Source organism: Botryllus schlosseri, chromosome 6, assembly GCF_051294905.1.
Source record: "Botryllus schlosseri isolate E-star chromosome 6, Bs_hap1, whole genome shotgun sequence".
Lineage (NCBI taxonomy): Eukaryota > Metazoa > Chordata > Ascidiacea > Stolidobranchia > Styelidae > Botryllus > Botryllus schlosseri.
Window position 1 is genome coordinate 26,592,117 of NC_137241.1, and position 21,528 is coordinate 26,613,644.

The following is a 21,528-nucleotide window of genomic DNA, read 5'->3' on the forward strand; positions in this document are numbered from 1 at the left end:
TGACTGATCAAAGTAATCTGAAGTGCTGATAATGGAAGGGACTAGGGACTAGGGCAGGGGCGGGCAACATACGACCCGCGAAGGGATTTTGTACGGCCCGCGGACTGTTTTGCGTCTTACATGATAACGTGGCCCGCTGCCCCAGTCTGCCGAGATTCCCCACTACTTGTTTACTAGGTCCAATTTTAGTGACTGTGTGTTATTATATACGTGTATGCGCAGCGTGGAGCTTACGCGTAAAAGTTCGTCGAAGCGAGAAGACCAGAGGTGGTCAAAGTAGTCACTATCGCTACTCAAGTAGAAGCAGAAGTAACACCGAAATTTCTACTCAAGTAGAAGTAGGAGTGGTGGTTCACGAGTAAGTAAGTAAGTAGGTATTCTACGCTTATTTTTGCCTGCAAAACTGAAAACTGTCAAGTAGAAGTAGAAGTAGTCTAAAATCATAACTACTTGAAAAGTAGTGTGAGTAGGAAAAATCTACTTCAAGTACTTCAAAAAGTAGAAGTACTTCGTTACTGACCACCTCTGGAGAAGACTTGCAATATCGGCAGTTACCATGTAGACTATACTCAACCCTAATGTCTTTGTGGTAATCATGGTGTTTGTCGACTACAATGGCCATTTACACCAGGCTGATATTTCTTATTTTTGATTCCGTAACTGCCGACATGTAGCAAGTCACGCTTCTAGGCTTTTGTAAGACACCGCTTATGCCAGTGGTTGCCAACTCAAAACGGGTCGCGGGTCACTATTCAAATTTCGTAGAGGACGCAGGTCGCATGAATTAAATATCGAGATTATATAGGCCACACAATTGAACAACGACGCTATCTCGTCCCCAACTAAATCCTAATGAATTGATATCTTTGTAAACTTGGGGTACTGGACTTATCGAACGCCTTGAAATCTTAATTTAGGATTGCACCATGTGTTGATTGATCAGAGAGAACCAGACATGGTGGCGCCAGTATGACAATGCTATTCTCAAATCCACATTGTCTTCGTCATTATCGGCGAGAAATGGCTGTGAGTGACATTGCTGTCGTTTAAAATACATTCATTGAATACGATTTATTCCTTGTGTGGATAAATAGGCGAATAATGTATCGATTCAGCAATCCGGCCCGCCAAGTACTTAATTTTCCTACATCCGGCCCGCGGACTGGAGAAGTTGCCCGCCCCTGGACTAGGGACTAGGCCGCGGTGGCTCTCAACCAGACTTGGACAATTAGATAATTCTAGTTGTCTAATTTCACTAAATTACAGCGAAATGCCTGTAATCCAATTTTAATCAAATTTGTGAAATGTTTCCATGCTCTAATTCTAATTCAAATCTAATTTGAGAAATGTTCTTATGCTCTAATTCTAATTCTAAACTAATTTGTGAAATGCTCCTATGCTATAATTCTAATTCTAATGTAGTTTACTGTTTTTCTGAAAATGCTTCTTTGGCCGAGACATTTTGCAGCGAGTTAACAAGAATATCCCTCTCGCACAGGGAAACCAGTGACAAGCCGCCATCGCCTTACTTACACCGTATAGTCAATAGTCATACTAGTTATTGTGACGAATCATTGCCTGCTAGCATATAGCTTGTAGTCTGCGAACTACATTCTAGTTTTTAAAACTTTACGTTAGTACAACGCCGTGCTGACAAACGTGGGCGATGCTCATGGTTACGACAAAAGAAGTAATATCTTGATCATGAACGTCATTATATTTTGAACTATGAGCAGGCCCGTAACTGCACTTCGTCAGCCTCCCCCCTCCAAAAAAAAAAACGCTGGTCATGGGCCCCCATATGGTGATAAACCAGATCCTTCTAAGGCTGTTCGCTGTTTACCGCTACTTATCTGCTACATTGGCTGTCCGGGAAATTTCTATAATTCGTTATTGAATCGGGAAATATGATCGGGAATTACATACAATTTTTTATCCTCTCTCCGCACACGTAATCTGATTTACCGGTAGAGCTGAGTGAGGTGTGTTTGAAAAGGTAGGACCCCTCAATAAAAATTACACATATCCGGGTATATACCCGTGGGCAGGAACGAAACAGCACTTCGTCAGCCCCCCCCCCAAAAAAAAATAAAAAATAAAAATAAACTTGAGTCTTGGGCTCCCATAGGGTGATAAACTGCCCCTCATCACATTTTTCGCCTTTGCCACGACGTTATAGCTGTACTGTTTAGTGAGCCAGCGCGAAACGCGAAAATTCTCGATATAATTCGTGATAAAATCGGTCAATAAGATCGGGAATTGCGTATATATTGCTATCAATTTCTTATCTTCTCTGCTCACGTAATCAGATTTACCGATAGAGCTGAGTGAGGTGTCTTTGAAACTGTAGAGTACGTAAATAATAATTGAGCATCTTCGGGCTGGCGGACCCGTTGAAATGACTTTGTTACATGATGTTATTTCGTGACCTCCTGTCTGCTATATCAAAAAATATAGAATCGCCCAAACGTACTAACTAAACTGAAGGATCACGCAATTTCAGATTGGCATTTCTTCACTGGCATATAATTTTTTTTTCCTGTGGGGTGGTATTTGTCTTGTGCGGTTCCGATTGCCAAGACAGGAACATTCGGCGACAGTCATTTAGGCGCGTACATGAACAATTAAACCTATATGTATTTCGTATATATAACGATGTTTTCGGTCAGCATAAGAGCAGTCCTTTACTGCCAAGGTTTTCTCGCTGCCGATCGTTCTGGCACACTTCTTGTAGTCGTATGTTGCATGGCCTAAAACTTTATATGTCTTGGTGCGTCATAGCATGGTAATGGCCAACGCCAACGCCTGTTCTCAACCGGTGTGCCGCGGTACACTAGTTTGCCATTTACGTTTCGCAATGGTGCCACAAAAGATTTCTTCGAAATTTTGAAATTATGCGCAAAATTCATTCTAATCTTTAGCAAACGGTCAATAATCTAAATCGGGCTCGATGTGAAGTTTGTACATTTGCCTAATCAAAATTGCTGTCATGCCTGCAATCAATTCCCCCCTCAAATTCGCTTTACCTGACATATCGCGTGCCTTGAAGGCAGAATACAGTTTTTCCCAATACTTTGATAGGACGCAGGGATTTAAGAGCAGACGTGGCGGCTTTCAGACCAGGGCTGTGGAGTCGGAGTCGGAGTCGGTGGAGTCGGAGTCGGAGTCTGGGTAATTTTCGCTTGATGGAGTCGGAGTCGGAGTCGGAGTCGTGAAAACTAGAATAGCTGGAGTCGGAGTCGGAGTCGGAGTCGTGGGAAAAATACCGACTGGAGTCGGAGTCGGAGTTTGTTAGAATGACCCTGACTTCGACTCCGACTCCGACTCCAGCTTCTCTATCATGAAAACATTTGCTTTCAAAGAATTTTCAATAGAATTTTTATCTACCACCAATCACAGTTATTAATAACCATGCAGATCAGGTGCGGCCAGCCCATGGCACGCAGGCCTAATTTGGCACACGAGAAGGTTAGGTTTGGCCTGCGAGGTAATTCTCGAAATTATTTATGACATCAGGTACAATTGCAAGGCCAACCAAAATTTGATTAGCATGACCGCGAAATTTGATGATGACTAAAACAACAGTTCTGACGCATTGACGTATCCAATCCAGGGTCCAGCCACATTTATCTCAGATCTTCGTATATGACCATAAAGTAGAATATTTCATAGCAGATTTATTTGACTTGAAATTTTTCTCGGTACTTCGCATGATTCATTGTCACTAGATTTCTTGCATTCAGTATTTTAACCCCCTTCTTAAAATTATAAATACATATTATTCACAGAATTGAGTTTAATTATATTCCCAATTAGGAGATAACGTGTCGTCCAACATGCGGCTTCGCTTGTGCACTCGCGGCGAGATCGTCGACAAAACATTTGCACAAAATGATATAGGCACGTTCACTGATACCGTCGATTTTGCTATGTCTAAACGTCGAATAATCCTGTCCTTGCCAAACGAGCCCAGTGTTACACAGATTGATATATTTCAGTCATTACCTTGCAAAATAATTCCGCGCTTCGCGCGACCAGGGCCTGAATGCGCACTGCACAGTTGCATGACATATTGTTATTAATTTTAGAGCGTATTAATATAAGTCTTGTTTGCAAAGTTACCTAATACGGTTCGCTCCTATCGGACGACTAAAAAAAGGTTATCAACATTCCAGTTGCCCGAGCAATGGTTCGTAAATCTCATGTGTCCCTTTGGCCGAAAAAGTTGCCCACCCCTGATATAGATAAAATTAGACATTACTCGTAAATTACAACTCAGTTGCACAGGGGGAGAAAATCGCAATATGCGTTTTCGCGATGCAGTCAAAATTGATGCAATTTTTGGAATTATACCATGATGCAATGACAGAGCAAATGCATCGGCTGGTTTTGTAAAATTGTAAAAATGATGTAAATATGACCAAACGATGCTTCCCACTTGACAAAATAAAAAAATTTGTAGTGCAGCTTAGCTGTTTGGGTCGAACAAATGATTAAGAAAGACTGCAAGTCTTAATCCTTGAATACTTGATTAAGTACATGTAGACTAGAGATAGGCTATGGTCTTTGACTACTTAACTAAATTCCTTTTATGACCAATGGCCATTAGTAGTAAGAGTGTGTGTGCTTGTAATCAGGAGAGTGTGCAATGACAAAATTAGTAAGTTCAATCTTTTTATTAGTTGCTGACTCATACACAAGAGCTACACTTTTTTATCTACATTTTTATTATACAGGATTGGATGTCTGCCATATTTGAATGATTCATACATTTCAGGATATTAGAAAGTCCATGTTATAAAAACTTGAAAAAGGAAGGATATTTAGCAAATCTTTCTTTCATGTTAATTGTATAGTGGATAATTCGAGCTGTGCCACAATGAAACAATTTAGCATGTCACCGGTAATCACATGTTTGCATATGTTTAATGGTTGTATGATAGTCATTCAACCGACAATGTGGCATATAATTTTCGAAGTAAATTGGTAATAATGCTGGAGTCGGAGTCGGGAGTCGGAGTCGGAGTCGGTACGTTTAGAAAACCAGGAGTCGGAGTCGGAGTCGGAGTCGGTACGTTTAAAGACTCAGGAGTCGGAGTCGGAGTCGGAGTCGGTATATTGAAAATGTGTGGAGTCGGAGTCGGAGCCGGAGTCGGTGGTAAAATTTACCGACTCCACAGCCCTGTTTCAGACAATGCACTTTTCAAATCCTCGCCGTCGTCCTAATCTCCAGCAAGAAATGAACTCCTTTCGAAGTGATGTTCACGTTTACAAATTCGAAATACAAACATAGCCATCCACATTGCGATTGTAAGGTAGAATACCGACACTACCGTTAAAATATATGCTCGGAGCGCAACGTTATGTTACAGGCGCTGAACTTGAGAATCGAGAAGTATAGTTGATCAGATTATACCAGTTAACAAATTTCCCGCCGCTGAGGTTATTATCCCAGTTTGTTGGAACTATAGTTCAACTGCCGGTTGAAGTATTGCTATATCCTCAGTCCTCACGATCTGCGTGGAAATGCGTTTGGTATCCGTGTCATGTATACGCTTCTACGCCTCTGTATTCGTTAAGCGGCGATCGTCCTTGGCCTCTTCGATGCGATGGTTAATACAGTAATGGGCAGAGTTTATTATTGTCAAACAAATCTTATGAAATAGTATCTAAGCGCAGCCTGAAGTTTCAACGAGATTGCAGCAACCCTGTTATGTGGTAGAATTGGTAATAGCTAGAAATTCAAAACCTCACACGGACGCGGAGAAAGTTATTCTTTCGGCTTGCACCGGAATTGTAAGAAGAAAAAAAAAACTGGGACCAAAGCTGCGGAAGAATTGAAAACGATTCCCATTTCAAATGATACTATTCGTAGATGGATTTGTGACATATCCGCAGGCATAGAAGATATACCCTAACTCAGGGCCGGCCAACCCGTGGCCCGCGGGCCACATGTGGCCCGCGAGAAGGTTTTGAGTGGCCCGCGAGGTCATTTCCGAAATTTCTAATATCATCAAAAGTGGATTGCATAGATCGTGAACTTGCAAAGCCAACCAAAAATTTGATTAGTCTGGCCGCAACACTTGAGATGTGTTGACTAAAATATCAGTTTCGACTCATTGACAGATCCATCAACCATTCATGTATTGGTATATCTTCGTACACTACAGTAAAGCAGAATAATTTGAGATAGATTTATCAAAGATAAAAATTTTCTATACAAGCTTAGCGCAATATGTTGTCACTCGATTTCTTGTTCTTAATATTGTTGCCCTTTTGTGAAAATTGAAGAACACCCAAATGTATCAGATAGAGTCTAACTATATAAGCGATTACGAGACAAAGTGTCGTTCAACAAATGCGACCTTGCGTTTGCGCTCGCAGTAAGACCGTCGACTATATGAATCCTAGGCACGAAATGATTGACGCATGTTGGTCGCAGCTTTCGATATCAATATGTCCATGCGCCGAATAGCCCAGTCCTCGCAAACTTAGCCCAGCGATATACAGCAGGCCCGCAATATAGTCAAGTGACAATATTATTGACCTATGAACTTCAAAAAAAATTCGCGCTTGGCGCGGATAGTGGCCCGCGCAAAAGTTCGTCAATCGAATGTGGCCCTTTAGCTGAAAAGGTTGGCCAGCCCTGCCCTAACTCTTCTTTGAAGCAGAGCAAAGCTCATTTAAGTGCCAAAGAAGGTAGAAGTAGGCTACTTTGTCAGAGACCACCTCTGTCCGACTGTGAGTGCTGCTATATGTTCTGGCAGTTTACAGGTGCGCGCGGTAAGGTAAAAAAGTTGGCAACCGCTGTGCCAGTGTGCTGTGAACTATTTTTCATTTTCAAAGCGTACCGCGAGGTCAAAAAGGTTGAAAACCACTGGACTAAGGTATGGATTGACACAACCATATGCGTAGAGCGTAGCCCTTGGTGGAAGGTGTCTTCGTCGTCCCATGGACTATATATTATATAAATATTCGTCTTGGGTATATGTCGTATATTAGGGTTACCATACGTCCTCTTTTAAGAGGATTTGTCCTCTTTTTTTTGGATATTTGTTCTCTTTTTAAGAATTGAATTGATTGAATGTACGTGGAAATTGGACCGATATAGGAAATCAGCGGCCAAGCAACGCTCCGATGTGATTTCCGGGACTTGAGCCAGAAAAATGACCTTTGTTATAGTCAATCAATGGTAGCCTAAATGTGAAAGAAAAACTGTATTTCGGGAGCTGATTCGGAAAGTTGACTCTTTTTTAGTCAACCGACAACAAAGTCAGAAAAATTTACCATTTTCCCGAATTTTACTCCAGTTTTGTAGCTCTGAAAATTTTGACAAAGTGTCCTCTTTTCATATTTCCAAAATATGGTAACCCTACCACATATACCGTATCATATGTGATGTCATATGTTTTCACTACATTGCAATGGGTCCGGAACGTCGCGTCATTGTCAAAATGGTGGCCTTCTCCGATTTTTATTTGCTCAAAGTTTCATCCTAGTTACGCCTGTGACGCAACCTACCGCGATACGAACTTAACTCAACCAAACCGCCATTAATATTGCTTCCTCTGATCTAACCAATCTAAATCGTAACAAACCAAGCCCATATTAACCAACGGTATTTAGCCTATTACCTAACCCCCGACAATAATATATCGTAACATCGCCAAAGCATATTATCACTTTAGCTGCCAAGGCCTATTATGGAAATTGCCAGTAAACGCCAGCGAACAATGAATTTCCGACTAGTTGGATATTTGGCTGGAATCGGGCATGCTGATAAGTGCAAACCTTGCGCAATTTATGAAAAAAAATTTTTTTTTCAACATCAAGGAATTATAAAAATAATTCATCTTTTTTGCTGCTCATTTTATGAAAAGCCACCTAGTGGTCAAACCCAAAAAAGGTTGACCTATTGTATGCAAATGTGATTTTAAAAAAATACTTCCGTCAACGAAAATGGGGGTTTATGACAACAAGCCTATTCAGTAGCCTCGGATACAGCCGTAATCCGGGGATAAAACCAATTCCGGACTTTACTGTACTCATTTCAAAAATATCCTAAATATAGGATCGCTGGCAGTTTATGGGATTGAGTAAAATCCTATATTTAGGATTGTTGGCAGTCAAAGTGTTATGACATCCCGAATTGCATTTTTAGCAGCAAACAAGATCCCACTCACCCGAAACTGGTTTTGAAGAGTGCATGCATATATGCAGGCACTGTTCAGTGTTCAGATATATTGATGAATGAAATCGTATTTGTAATTTGTCATCATATCGAATGTTTCATAGCCCATATTTCCAATTTTATAATATGAATAAAATAGTTATACGTATTGTTTCAGATTCTCCTGAACCGGTTTATAATGGCTTGAACCCCCACTTCGATTGAGGATTATTGACTGGGTACTTCTTAAATCTATCAGAAGATAGGTAAGCCTTCATCTTTTCCAGGGACTCGACTCTTGCGACGTAAGACTGAATGTTTGGTAAGTTTTCGAAGATGTCACCGAATAGCATTCGGTGATGATCCAGTGTCTCGTAGAAGACAAAATCGACGAAGCATAACTTGTTTCCGGTAACGTATTGCCTCCCCTCTAAAAACTTCTCAAATCTCTGAAGTTTTTGAAGCTGGGCCTTTTTCACGTCATCTCTCAAGCTGTCGAAGGCCTGATTATAACATAGCCCAGTAAAAGCAGATCGCAGAGAATCGATGAGCCCTGAAGTTGCAGAAAACAATTGAAGGCATGCTTACTAAAATCAACGAATATAGTATATCCGGATAGGATTTGGATCTCATTTTAGGAAGCTGGATCACTCAGAGTCGGAGCGGGACATTTGGCTCAATCAGTTCAGATTTTAGATCTAGGCCTACGCCTAATTTCTTAGGAGATTTTTATATTTAGAATTATGTATGAATATAGGTCTATGATATAATTAACGTAAATACGTGACTAGGTCTACTCGTCGCAGTAAATAGGAATCACCTTGAACCATGTCACATTCAGCTATTTCTTTTTCCGTTTCAGGGACCAATCCTGCCTTCCTAGCAATGTAGCGATATATCGCCCAACTTTCAGTCAACTTCAGATCACCATCGATGAGATACGGAAGATTCGGGAAATCCAATCCGAGAGTGAATTTAACGCTGTTCCACGCAGATCTGTCATACGGCGGAGTTTCGCCGCAAACGTATTTCTGATCCTCGTATTCGATACCAGCGTATTCGAGCATCTTTCTTGCCGGCTCCACAAGGCCTCTGATCGCCCAGTACCCGATAATCAACTTAGGCATGATTGCAAGCTGTGCTAAATCTCAGTAACTCTGCTGTAAAATGAATAGGGATTGAATACATCTGTCAGCGATTAGCTGCCTACTTCCGGAACCGAAGTCGCGTGAAGACAGTGAGGAGGTTGCTCGGTACATCTTCACTACTAGTTTCTGTGGCCACATCACGCAAAAGCCCACTCAGTGCTAAGGATTCGGCTTTCGATCGCAATTAGACCTAAAGTCGTATAAGTATAGTAGGTTAACGTGACCGAGACTAGTTACCAAACTACGCAATGTACACATACGAAGCAACAAAAATTTGGGTTAATTATCAACGGAATATTTGTTCGAAAAAACGATAATGGTGAGATAAAAGGTTAAACAATAAACCATCTTCGGCTACTTAGAAACCGCCCGCATACCACAGATTACTAACATCGGCGAAAGTGAGTACTAACGCCGATATGTCCCATCGATTAATCTCACACCATAAGTTAACCAGCAGAGATATGCGATCCCTTTTGACCCGGCCACTCCAGGCTTCCAGGGCCACTTCTACATTGTTCACTGTCATCTCGATCGTGTCACGTCAAGAGAGAGTTGTACCCCTACATCCGGTTTATCCCAGCTACTGGTGTATGTATACAGATAGGCCTACTGGGCGATTGCCCGAAAGAAACATCAGATTCCCGTAGTCACTGACGATTCAACGCAAATTCATTTGGATACATTATATTTTCATACTAAATCAGTAGTAATATTTTGTGAAACGAAACGTCAAAACAGTTTGGCAAAAGAATAAAACATCAGTTCAAAAGCGAATGGAACGTCACTTGTCAATGCGTGATGAATCAATAAATTGTCGATTGGAAATCTAAGGTAGGCAAACCATAATTGGCCAATTGCAAATCATCATACATCAATTTGTATGGACTAAGTGTGCAATGAAACATTACAATGCCAGACACACCAATCCAATACACAAAATGATTGTAATTGGAACAGTGAACAACAGGATGGTGGCGCTAGTGATCCGAAACAAGCCATAGTGTGCTACATAGTGTGGACACCGCGACACTGAACGGATCACTGCATCTGAGTCATTTGACCACAGGCAACTTTCGGCCATCTTTGACAAAATAATATTCTGTTCATGGTCCTGGAACCCTCCAAAATCAGCCCAGAAATTTGCCTTGTTATCGAGTTTTGGCATTGTGACGCAGCAGGACCGTCTGGCTCTTTCTTCTCATCTTCATTCTCATTTTGCCAGACAGAATTGTTGCATCACAATGCCAAAACTCAATCACAATGCAAATTTCTAGGCTGATTTTTGGGGGTTCCAGGACCATGAACAGAATAAAATTTATATTTACGTAATCGGTATAGCAGCAGCTTTCCATTTATAGCCGTTTTATTGAATTTGACGCTCGGCAAGCCGTGAAGTTGCCTATCGTCAAATGGAAAGTATGACATAACCCAAATGCAGTGAGCCGTTCAGTCTCGCTGTGTCCACACCATATAGGATACTATGATCAAACCATCAAGATATCAGATGTATGATCTCTGTTTGATCGAAACACTGAAACGCTAGAGGTAAACACTTTTTCTTGTACGCATTCATGCGGTCTTAGAAGCACCACCCCACTTTGCACTGGGATTGTTGATTGGAAAGGGTTTGAAAAGATCAGACTTTCTGTAAGCAGCTACTTCCGCGATTGCTTCGAATCGCTCCATGTATTTCTTGATGTTGGGCAGTGCATCGAAGATATCCGGAAACAAGGTACGGTGGTGATCCATTGTTTCGAAGAATGCAAAATCGACGTACACAAGTTTATCGCCGCCAAGGAACTTTCGATGTTCCAAGTACTTTTCTAAAGTAACAAGTCTTTTTTGCTGATCACTCTTCAAGCTGAGTACTTTGCTACTGTATTCTGAATTGTAGCAAGTACCCGTGAAAGCACCACGCACTGAATTCACAACTCCTGAAAAATGAAAGTTGAATGCTGAAACTTTACCTGAATATAAGATGATACGGTCAATTTCAATTGGATCTGTATTGTTAAAGACATGTTATTGTGCAACGAAAGTTGATTTAGGATTTAAGTGTCAGTTATCGCAAATAATTATTTTTGGCAAAATCGTTAAATTTTGATGACCTGAGATATGCACCGTTTCACACACAACTTCAGAAGTAAATATTGCATAGAATATCATTTCCTTTGCATTCTATGTTACAACAGCTTTCATGTGACACTATGAAGCCTGTATGGAATCGGTGTCCTGTGCTCACACTATGTTCTATTTTTCAATTATTTTTTATTAAATTACTTTAACTTGGAAAATCACCGCTGCTCCCCTGATATATCAGGCAAAACGGCCAGCGATTCCAATCAGGCTATGAAGTAGACAGAAATAAGAGGGAGAGTCCTGAAATAGTGTGATGCATGAGTGATTTCCGCAAGCAGTGGCTTTCAACTTGAGCTACATGCTGGCGCAGTACAAAATTCAATACTTTTTCACTTGCCTGATAGAATAGATCAATTTATATGATATAACCAAGAGAATAACTTTCTAAGGTCAAAATAACACATGTACAGACCATTTCAAGTCTGCTTAAAAAGCCCTTCAACATCATGGTTTCATGAGAAAAGCTAGTTTTTTTATCAAGCGATAACTCGAAAACTGCCTATGTTTCAATTCATTTGAACTAAATTGAGATTTCCGCAGATACACTGCACAGTGCACACGTTTAGAGCCACATTTCGGCAAAATCTGAAAATTGTACAAAAAATCCATTTCTTGACTGATTTGACATGGAATTAACCACAAGAAAAAAACAGATGCAGCTATCAAAAAAGTCAAATAGGTTGCCGACTCCTGATCTACAAGAATAAATTGTAACATTAACTGTTAGCTAATAATCGCCCTTTTAAGTAGAGGAGGATATTATAAGGAATACAGATGACTGGAATTATATATGAAAATGCATCTGTAGTAATAATATCATATGCATGTAAGATTGGTCTCAACGACAGTCAAGCACTGATAGGAGGACAATGCTGTACAAAATGGAATGGAAATAGTCAAGACCAAAGGTAAAATTTCTGGGCTGATGCAACTGCTGTAAACTATAGAGCTAGGTTATTCAACGTTTATCGACCTTTACCATGTCATGTGTGATAACCATATACTGCGGGCCCCTGCGGCATTTCAGATCACTAGCAAACGAAGTTGTAAGATCTTAAATAAAACTGCAAGTCAAATGGCATACCGTACCTTCCAGCATTCCACAAACAGCTTGTTCGGCGTCAGATTCCGGCATTAGTCCTACTTTTTTAGCAATATATCGATAAATGGCCAAACTTTCCGAAATTTTGAGATCACCATCGACGAGATATGGGAGGTTGGGAAAATCCAGGCCAAGGTTGAATTTAACATCCAACCAATCAGAACGATCATATGGTGGCTCTGCGCCGCATTTGTACCTTTTGTCTTCAAAGTCAATGCCACCATAGGCGAGCATTGTCCTTGCTGGCTCGGCAAGGCCTCGGATATCCCAATAGGCAAGAACTAGCTTAGACATTTCTGTTGCTTTTATAATGAAATTATATCCTGAAGAATCAACAGAATAGTATTAGAGATTTTCCTCAAATAAATATGAAACATCTCAATTAACTACGATATGCAATCAAATCCGCTGTTCCTAGAATCGTTACTCTATGAGCCTATCCGGCTACCCGCCAGCCCGAGCAGCTTCTAGCAGAGATACTCCCTGGATCTCGAAACGTCACATTTTCGTGGTGTATTGAACTGATGAAATTGCTAATAAGCCGATGATGAATGAATGCTTCGCACTGAGCTGTTCAAAATATGTCATTTTGCTTTGGACAGAAGTCGCGCGCATTGATGGTTGATGCTGACAGCATAGTGTCCTATATGGTGTCGACACAAGCAAATCGCACGGTTCAATGAAATTGTATCACGTCACAGTTTCCATTTGGCTACAGGCAATTTGACGGTGATTTTTGACCGGCTTGCCGAGCATTAAATTTGATGAATCGGGTATCAATCGAAAGCTGACTCTGCACTGATTACGAAAATATAAATTTTATTCCGCTCGCGGCCCTGGAACCCCCACAATCATCCCCCAATTATTCATTGTCGAGTAGATTGGCAGTGTGACGCAACAATGCTGTCTGGCGAAACGAGAGACTAGCTCAAGAGCAAGGATGCGGCCGAGCGGCGAGAGTGGGATCAGCTGACGTCGCGGCAATAGCGATGTGAAAACGCGCCACAGAGAAACGCTGCGCTGTTGATACTTTTTCTATGCGTTTCGGTACAAGCGAGCACACACCAGCCTCTCCTTGACTTGTAAGGGTAGAACTGGGTCCACAGAATGTATTAGGGCCCTACCAATTTTCGCGCAATATCCTTCAGCTGATAAAGATATGTAGGCTACGTCTAAGTAGTCTACATTGGATATGTCAGATTTTTATGATATCGATTGCCTTAGCCCGCTTGTTGCGTAGGGCTCCAGAGACACGTCGCGCTGTTGATGGCGGGTGTCGATACTTTCTATAGTCGCTTTTATGGTTAAGTGTGAGCAAGGAGCATTGAGCATGAGCATACATTACAAGCTTTTATTTGATCCGTATGGGTAGGACTTGGTCCGCGAATGCAGCAGGTAAAATGTTGATTGTTGAATAAAGTTTAACAGCAGGAGTGTCGAATTAACTGGTATCGCTGTCCGGATTCAATCCGTTACCAGAAAGCTTGCGGGCCATACCTGCCAAATGATTCCAAAATGTTACCACCAAATTCATACCTTTGTTTTTCACTGGAATATATCTGATATCACTATAAACATTGACGTTGGAATTTAGTTTAGCATTTTTCAATCACCAAATAGTTTTTTTGAATGCCGGGGACCTTTTGCGTCAAAAGTAATACAGTGGTATCACAGATATTTGAAATATATTCATTCTGTAGCCTGTGTATATATTCCTAATGTAACTTACGTAAAACGGATTTGCAGTATTTTTTTCGCATCTGTGAATAACTGAATGTCCATTGTCCATTCGGCCCAACAGAGTTTGCACTTTCTCGCCTTCTCGGAATTTGGCAAGGTCACCGACGTGGTGCTTATGGGGACTAGAGTGAAAACTCAACACTGTAGTTGTATTACTACAATATGATATATTTACATTATCTAAATTTGCTGTCTTGAGTGAATCTTATTACTTGAAAGTATATTTTTCTTACTAGAAATATCTCTAACAGCTGAAGGATTGCGCGAAAATTGGTAGGGACCAAATACATTCCGTGGACCCAGTTCTACCATTACAAGTCAAGGAAAGGCTGGTGTGTGCTCGCTTGTACCGAAACGCATAGCAAAAGTATCAACAGCGCAGCGTTTCTCTGTGGCGCGGTTGCACATTGCTATTGCCGCGACATCAGCTGATCCCACTCTCGCCGCTCGGCCGCATCCTTGCTCTTGAGCTAGTCTCTCGTTTCGCCAGACATCATTGTTACGTCACACTGCCAATCTACTCGACAATGAATAATTTGGGGCAGATTGTGGGGGTTCCAGGGCCATGAGTGGAATAAAATTTATATTTTCGCAAGCAGTACAGCGTCAGCTTTCGATTGATACCCGATTCATCAAATTTAATGCTCGGAAAGTCGGTCAAAAATCACCGTCAAATTGCCTGTAGCCAAATGGAAACTGTGACGTGATACAATTTCATTGAACCGTGCGATTTGCTTGTGTCGACACCATATAGGACACTATGCTGACAGCATGACCAATTGACCATTGAGATTGACCAATGACCATCGACCATGGTGTCCTAAATGGCGTGGAGCAGAGATGCTGAGATGGCCACAGTCCGGTTCAGGAGCCGGAGCAGGATTTCAATGATTTTTGACCTGGCCGGACTGGATCCGGATTTTGAATTTGGGGTGACGGTCGGATTTTAGCCGGATTTTTTTTTGCTGCAATATGATTAATGGGAGACATTCACAAATCACTTGAGGCGCCAACACCTCGTCCTGTCGTCGCATTGTTCTGGCAGGATTTTTTCGGATTCCGAACTGGACATTCACCAGTCGGATTTTTTCGGACTCTGAATTTCCAATTGCCAGCCGGATCCGGATGGATTCGGATTCCGAAATTTGGGAATCCGCCCATCTCTGGTGTGGAGTGGACACAGAGAAACTGAATGGTTCAGAGATGCCACTGAGATATTTTGGAACAACCCAGATTTGGACCATAGCAATTTACAACGTAGCTACGTTGTAAATTGCTATGTTTGGACGTTAAAAAAAAAACAGAAAAACCCAGATCCTATATTTCACTCAAATTTATATGATACAGCTGTAAAACGGAGACTGAGAGTCATCAATGACAGTTATACGGACATAGAAGAAGTTTTAGCCCTTTATATATATATAGAGAGAATCTTTATTCGTATGCATTACATATCAACATTAACCCCCAAAAATTTTGCATTGTGACGGATTTTGATAGCCAGACAGAATTGTTGCGTCACAATGCCAAACTTGATCACAATGAGTAATTCGAAACTGATTTTGAGGGGTTCCAGGGTCATTAGCAGAATAAAACGGATGTTTTCGTAATCAGTACAGTAGCAGATTTCCATTGATATCCGTTTTATCAAATTTGGCGCTCAAATCAGGTCAAAAATGACCGTGAAATTTCCTTTGGTCAAATAGAAAGCAAGGCGTAATGCAAATGCAGTGAGCCGTTCAATCTCGCTGTGTCCACGCAATATAGGACACTATGGTATGACTATGGATTAATATCCTACGGATAGATACGCAAGTCCAGCAAAACCCGTCGTTACGCTCGGGAAAGTAGTCTCTGGTATTGCTTTGCAATCTAAAAGCAGCATAATTGGTAGTGCTATAGCTTGCAACGAATGGGATGAAATTTAATAAAACCGGCCTTAAACGAAAGCTAGTGTCACACCATAGCAATTTACAACGTAGTAAATTACCATGTTGTAAATTGCTATGGTCACACTGATTCCAACAATACGAATTAAATTCATGTCAGGGAATTGAAGCCCCGTCAAAATAGCCCCTAAGGTCGGAAAATTGGCATTGTTCCGAACCATCGCTTGACGAAATTGGACATTGTTATGTTCATTGTGTTGCGGCGGTGCCACTGTTGGAACAATACCGATTTTCACACTTTGGGGGCTGTTTCGGGGTGGTTCCATAGTCCTGACAAGATTTTAATTTGTATTTTCGAAATCAGTGCGACACTAGCTTCCGATTAGTACCAATTATATTAAATTTCAGCGCTCGGGTGGCCATCTAAGGCACTATAACCAATTACAATTATATGCTACTTTTAGATTAAGGAGAAGTAATGTTTGCCCATGCGTAACGACCGGCAGCTGTGTATCAATCCGTAGGTTAGTAATCTGTATTGTAGACACAACCAAATCGTACGGCTACATGCAATTGCTTTACGTCACACTTTCCATTTGGCCAAAGGCAATTTTACGGCAATTTTTAACCGACTTGACGAACGTTAAATTCGATAAGACGGGTATCAACCGAACAATGCCACTGTACTGATTACGAAAATATAAAATTTTATTCCTCTCATGGCCTGTAGACCTAACCCCCAAAAATTAGTCCGAAATTTTGCATTGTAACGGAGTTTGATAGTGTGACGCAACAATGCCGTTTGGAATAGTTTGCCGCAACGCAGGAGCAAGTGTGCAGTGAGAATGAGAGTGTGAATGCAATTGTGCAACAATGGCCAGTACGCTTACGGTTTGCGCTGCTCCTCACTTCCTTCCAGACGACCTTGTCGGCCTGCTTTTCCATCCAACAAGTCGCTACTGAAGAGGTTCGGTGTCCTAAATATAGAAGATATGCGGAAACTAGAAGTCGCAAAGTTTATGTATCAGTTCCACTGCGGTCATTGCCCCGAATATTTCAATGACTTCTTTACCTCGGAAGCGAAAGCGCACAAGTACCACACACGCGCGTCCACGTCGTCAAAATATCATATGATCGACCGAAAAGATCATCGCTCTATCAAATATGCCGGACCTGAACAATGGAACAGTATCCCGCCGGCCACCCGACAGATGACGAGCATGTCCACATTCAAGTCGAAATACAAGCAACTACTACTAAATAAATACTAGTGCATCTTCAAGATTGCCGGACCACGACCTGGCCTATCGATTTCGCCTTCCATGACATGCAACCCCATTTTTGTCGCTTGATTTTTTCTATACTATCTTCTTCTACTTTTCAGTCAGTGTAGCCTACATACGTATCCTCTTTACAACGCCTAGGCCAAGATGGGTGTCTGATTCCATAGACTACTCCAATTCACTTCGACACCTTCCTATCTTTTCATTGTATCGCATTTTTATGGTGTATTGTGTTTGTGTGAACTGATAAAAATTGCTAATAAAAGATGTCGAGTACATGTTGCGCCACAATATCGAACTCTGTTACAATGTAAAATTTGATGTTCATTTTATGAGGTCCATTTTATGAGGCAGCTTTCGATTGATATCCGTTTTATCGAATTTAGCGTTCGGCAACCCGGTCAAAAATTACAGTAAAATTGCCATTGGCCAAATGGAAAGTGTGACGTAAACCAATTGCAGTGAGTCGTTTGGGGCATTCGTAGGTTATTAATCTATACTTCCTCTGCCGCTTAAGCAGGGACATGTTATGATATAGAATTACCATATTTTGGGAATCTGAATTTTTAGACTACCATTACTTGAATCTTTGAGTCGCATGTTATACGGCCTAAAACTTTATATGTCTTGGTGTCCAGCGCCGATATGCTAGGCTTACCATATTTTGGAAATCTAAAAAGAGGACACTTTTTCAGAAATTTGAGACTTGCAAAACCGGAGAAGAATTCTCAAAAATCAGTGAATTTTCCCCCTTTGTGATTGGTTGACTAAAAAAAATAGAGGTCAACTTACCGCTGAGAGCCCAAAATACCGTTTTCCTCTCCACCTTGCTAGGTGGTTGACTAAAAAAAAGGTGAACTTTCCGCTCAGAGCTCAAAATACCGTTTTACTCTCCACATTGCTAGGTGGTTGACCAAAAAAAAAGTAAGGTCAACTTTTCGCTCAGAGCTCAAATCACCGTTTTTCACAAATCCTCTTAAAAGAGGACGTATGGTAACCCTACGATATGCCCATTTCTATAAATTTTGCGTATTTTACTTGGGGGAAGAATACCCAAAAATCAAGATATATACTAGGCAAATTGAAATCGTGTTTGCATAAATTTTCAAAAAAATACTCTATAATTTGTGCTATTTCACGAAATAATTTTGGGCCCCTTTCGAGCTATCCCCCCCCCCCCAATTGGGGTGTTTGGTGTGTGGCAGTTACCGTGCTGCCTGTACGTTGTACAATCGGCTGACTGTCAAGGCTATAAACATAGCAATTTACAACGTAGCTACGTTGTAAATTGCTATTCTATAAAGGAGGACTAATTGTCAGAAAGGAGTAAATTTGGGTGACCTCGGAAGACATTTTCGATTTCTTGAGAAAGGGGCACAAGTCTGCCTACAGGAGGAAGTATGGTAACCTCAAATCAACAATCTGTGCATGCTTTTTTCATGGTTGGAATTGTCTTGCACCTCTCCGTTTCAACTTAAATCGACCATATTTAGCATATTTTCACATCGCCCAACTCCTTGAAACTTTACAATGAAGCTGGATATTTTATTACCCTAGCCATTCACGGATCTTATGTTGGGGACTATGCCAACGCTGGACCAAATGATCGTAATATGAAGATTACAATATGATAAATCGAGCAATCGTGACAAAATACATAATATTGCCGGACGCATCGAGCATGCACGCTGTCAGACAGGAAATCATTGAATCTCTTCAGCATCAATGTCCAATTTTCACCAATTAAAAATCGCATTTCTCAAGAAACTGAAAACATTAGCTTGAAAGCTCTCAATTTTCGCCCTCCTATCGCACCATGGCACTATGGCCCCCCCGGGTGATCATGATGTCAGTATTATTGTTGTTACGTCGACATATTAATCTTTGGAAAGCGACAGCTATACCGGGCTTACGATAACATTATCGTAGACGCCGGCCATGCATTCTTCGCACCACATGTTTCGGAGTCCGATCAAAGGCAGCTATATTGTCTCCCAATCTTGGTTGAAGAAATACGAACAACAGGCGAGTTCTCAAATAGGTGTGGCGAGCATCACTATGCATAATACACATCAACCGGTATATTAACATTTCTGACTTTGGTGCGACCCGCGGAGGCTTATACAAAGGCGTTATGCGGCCCGCCCGTGAAAACGTTTAGGCCCCCTAAGCTTCACTATACAATGTACGTACAGTACATACGCGGAGTATGCGACTCTGGCACAATCGCTAATATTCATGATCGATCATTGCTCAATGCTCATGCTCAAGATCATCTGTTATTGTAATGAAAGTTGATCCGAGAATGTTGGCATGCTGGGAAGGTTGGCATAACGCATTGTACAAAGTAAATCGAACCATAAATTACCCATAGATAATGGGATAGAAGACGTTCGAATATCGTCGACCATACACACCAACCAGAACCACAGGTGTCATCTTCTCTAGATTGATAGAATCAGAATAGATTTTCGAACTTATGTAATTACACACTCCAGGCAATCGCTTGAAATTGTAGATCTGTTTTCGGATGTGAGGAAGGTTATCCAGAATTTCAGGAAATACCAACTGGTGATTTTCAATCAATTTATAAAAAATGAAATCAGCGTAAATAGGAATGTCTCCGCCGAGATATTGCCGTGATTGCATCCAGTTTTCGATGGCTGTTAGAGATATCCTCTGATGCTCGAGAAGTAAGGTGTGCTCTGATAAATTTTGGTATCCTTCGACGGCCAGGCCCACTTTCCAGGACGTTCTAACGTTATCAATGACTCCTGAAAAAAAATTGTTTTCACGTGCTTATCGTGGAACCTATATAGCTGGAAAGCAGATCTTTACTCACCATCAAGGTAGTCACACCAATGTAGATTAGCTGGCGTGAGCCCATGACCTAGCCTTGTTCCGATGTAGCGGCATATCGTACTCACCGCTTTGCAGTGAATCATAGATATACCATCAGAGGCACTTGGCATTTTGCAATTCTCGCAGTAGGGATTTGGATTCAACTGACACATGCCGTCACAAGATGAAGTCGGCATATGTAGTAGTTGTTCTTGGTATTCATAATTTTCTGCATAAGCGAACATGAGCTTAGTCAGACCTAGAACGCTATTGTTTGTCCACGAGAAGACGTTCACGTTTGGACTAAACATGTTGATGTAACAATGAACGCAAATAACATAATAACAATCGATCTGGAAAGATTCAGGTTGAATAACCGCATGAATTGGAAGATGAGCTTATAGAGTACATTACAGCATACATGGTGGACAGGACTGGGTCGTGAAGAAATATCAATGACCAAGTCAACGATACACTGCTAACTGCTATCCTGAAACTATGAAATCTATCTCATTGCCTGCAACACCTGGCATTAGTATATGCGGCATTACTCGCATTTCTCACGCTAACCTTTACATAACTGCCTTTCACTAGAGTCATGGAAAGGTAATCCTGTGCATTTGCGGATTTATCACGGCGCACTGGAACTGATGATTATCTATCAGTAGACTTCAGGATGTGGTTGCGCGTTGCAAGTAATTTGTGATTTAGCGTGGGTGAAACTATATACTCAAAGCGGTCACGCATTGGGGCATCGCCAATCGCCATTGGGCGTTTAAACGCCCTGCGATATTGTGGGCTTCATATTATGACACCGCAAAACCGCATATAATAGGCATATGCTGTGTATCTGTTTTCAATTATTCTGGTCAAAATATAGCTACATTGCAGTTCGGTATGATTTAAGTCAAATGTATATTCGAAATTCGAATATAGATTTATATCAGTTGACGTCTATATTCGTCTCGACTTAATTTGACCATACTGGATTAAATACGAGAAAATTGCTTGGTAAGTTCATAATGTAGGCGTAGCCAAAATCAAATACGTGGCACGGGGAATTGTAAACATTTTCTGGAGAGAAATAGTTATTTTAACAATGCTGCGACTTCACGGATCATGGATCACTCGGTCTGTGTGTGTGAAAGGGGCATATGAGCAACTAAAACAGATGGTTAGTTGGCCGTGGGGAGGGGTCAGAGACGTTATTAGC

At 41.2% G+C, this 21,528-nt stretch overlaps 3 protein-coding genes and 1 long non-coding RNA gene across 4 annotated transcripts in view; 1 reads left to right on the forward strand and 3 right to left on the reverse strand.

The window, feature by feature from the left end:
- Nucleotides 1-21,528, forward strand: part of LOC145440486 (uncharacterized) — a 243,284-nt gene that overhangs the window by 60,684 nt on the left and 161,072 nt on the right. The window lies entirely within an intron of this gene.
- LOC145440502 (glutathione S-transferase Mu 5-like) lies at nt 8,135-9,354 on the reverse strand. Its single transcript, XM_080318124.1, has 2 exons — nt 8,991-9,354; nt 8,135-8,723 (listed from the first exon to the last, which is right to left on the reverse strand). Exons 1-2 carry the CDS (start codon nt 9,295-9,297, stop codon nt 8,365-8,367), a joined length of 666 nt encoding a protein of 221 aa, XP_080174250.1. The 5' UTR covers nt 9,298-9,354; the 3' UTR covers nt 8,135-8,364.
- Nucleotides 10,163-12,923, reverse strand: LOC145440501 (glutathione S-transferase Mu 3-like). The gene is made up of 2 exons (XM_080318123.1): nt 12,550-12,923; nt 10,163-11,255 (listed from the first exon to the last, which is right to left on the reverse strand). Exons 1-2 carry the CDS (start codon nt 12,854-12,856, stop codon nt 10,891-10,893), a joined length of 672 nt encoding a protein of 223 aa, XP_080174249.1. The 5' UTR covers nt 12,857-12,923; the 3' UTR covers nt 10,163-10,890.
- Nucleotides 19,691-20,742, reverse strand: LOC145440276 (uncharacterized). Its single transcript, XR_013915500.1, has 2 exons — nt 20,317-20,742; nt 19,691-20,248 (listed from the first exon to the last, which is right to left on the reverse strand). It is a non-coding gene; the product is annotated as an uncharacterized LOC145440276 (long non-coding RNA).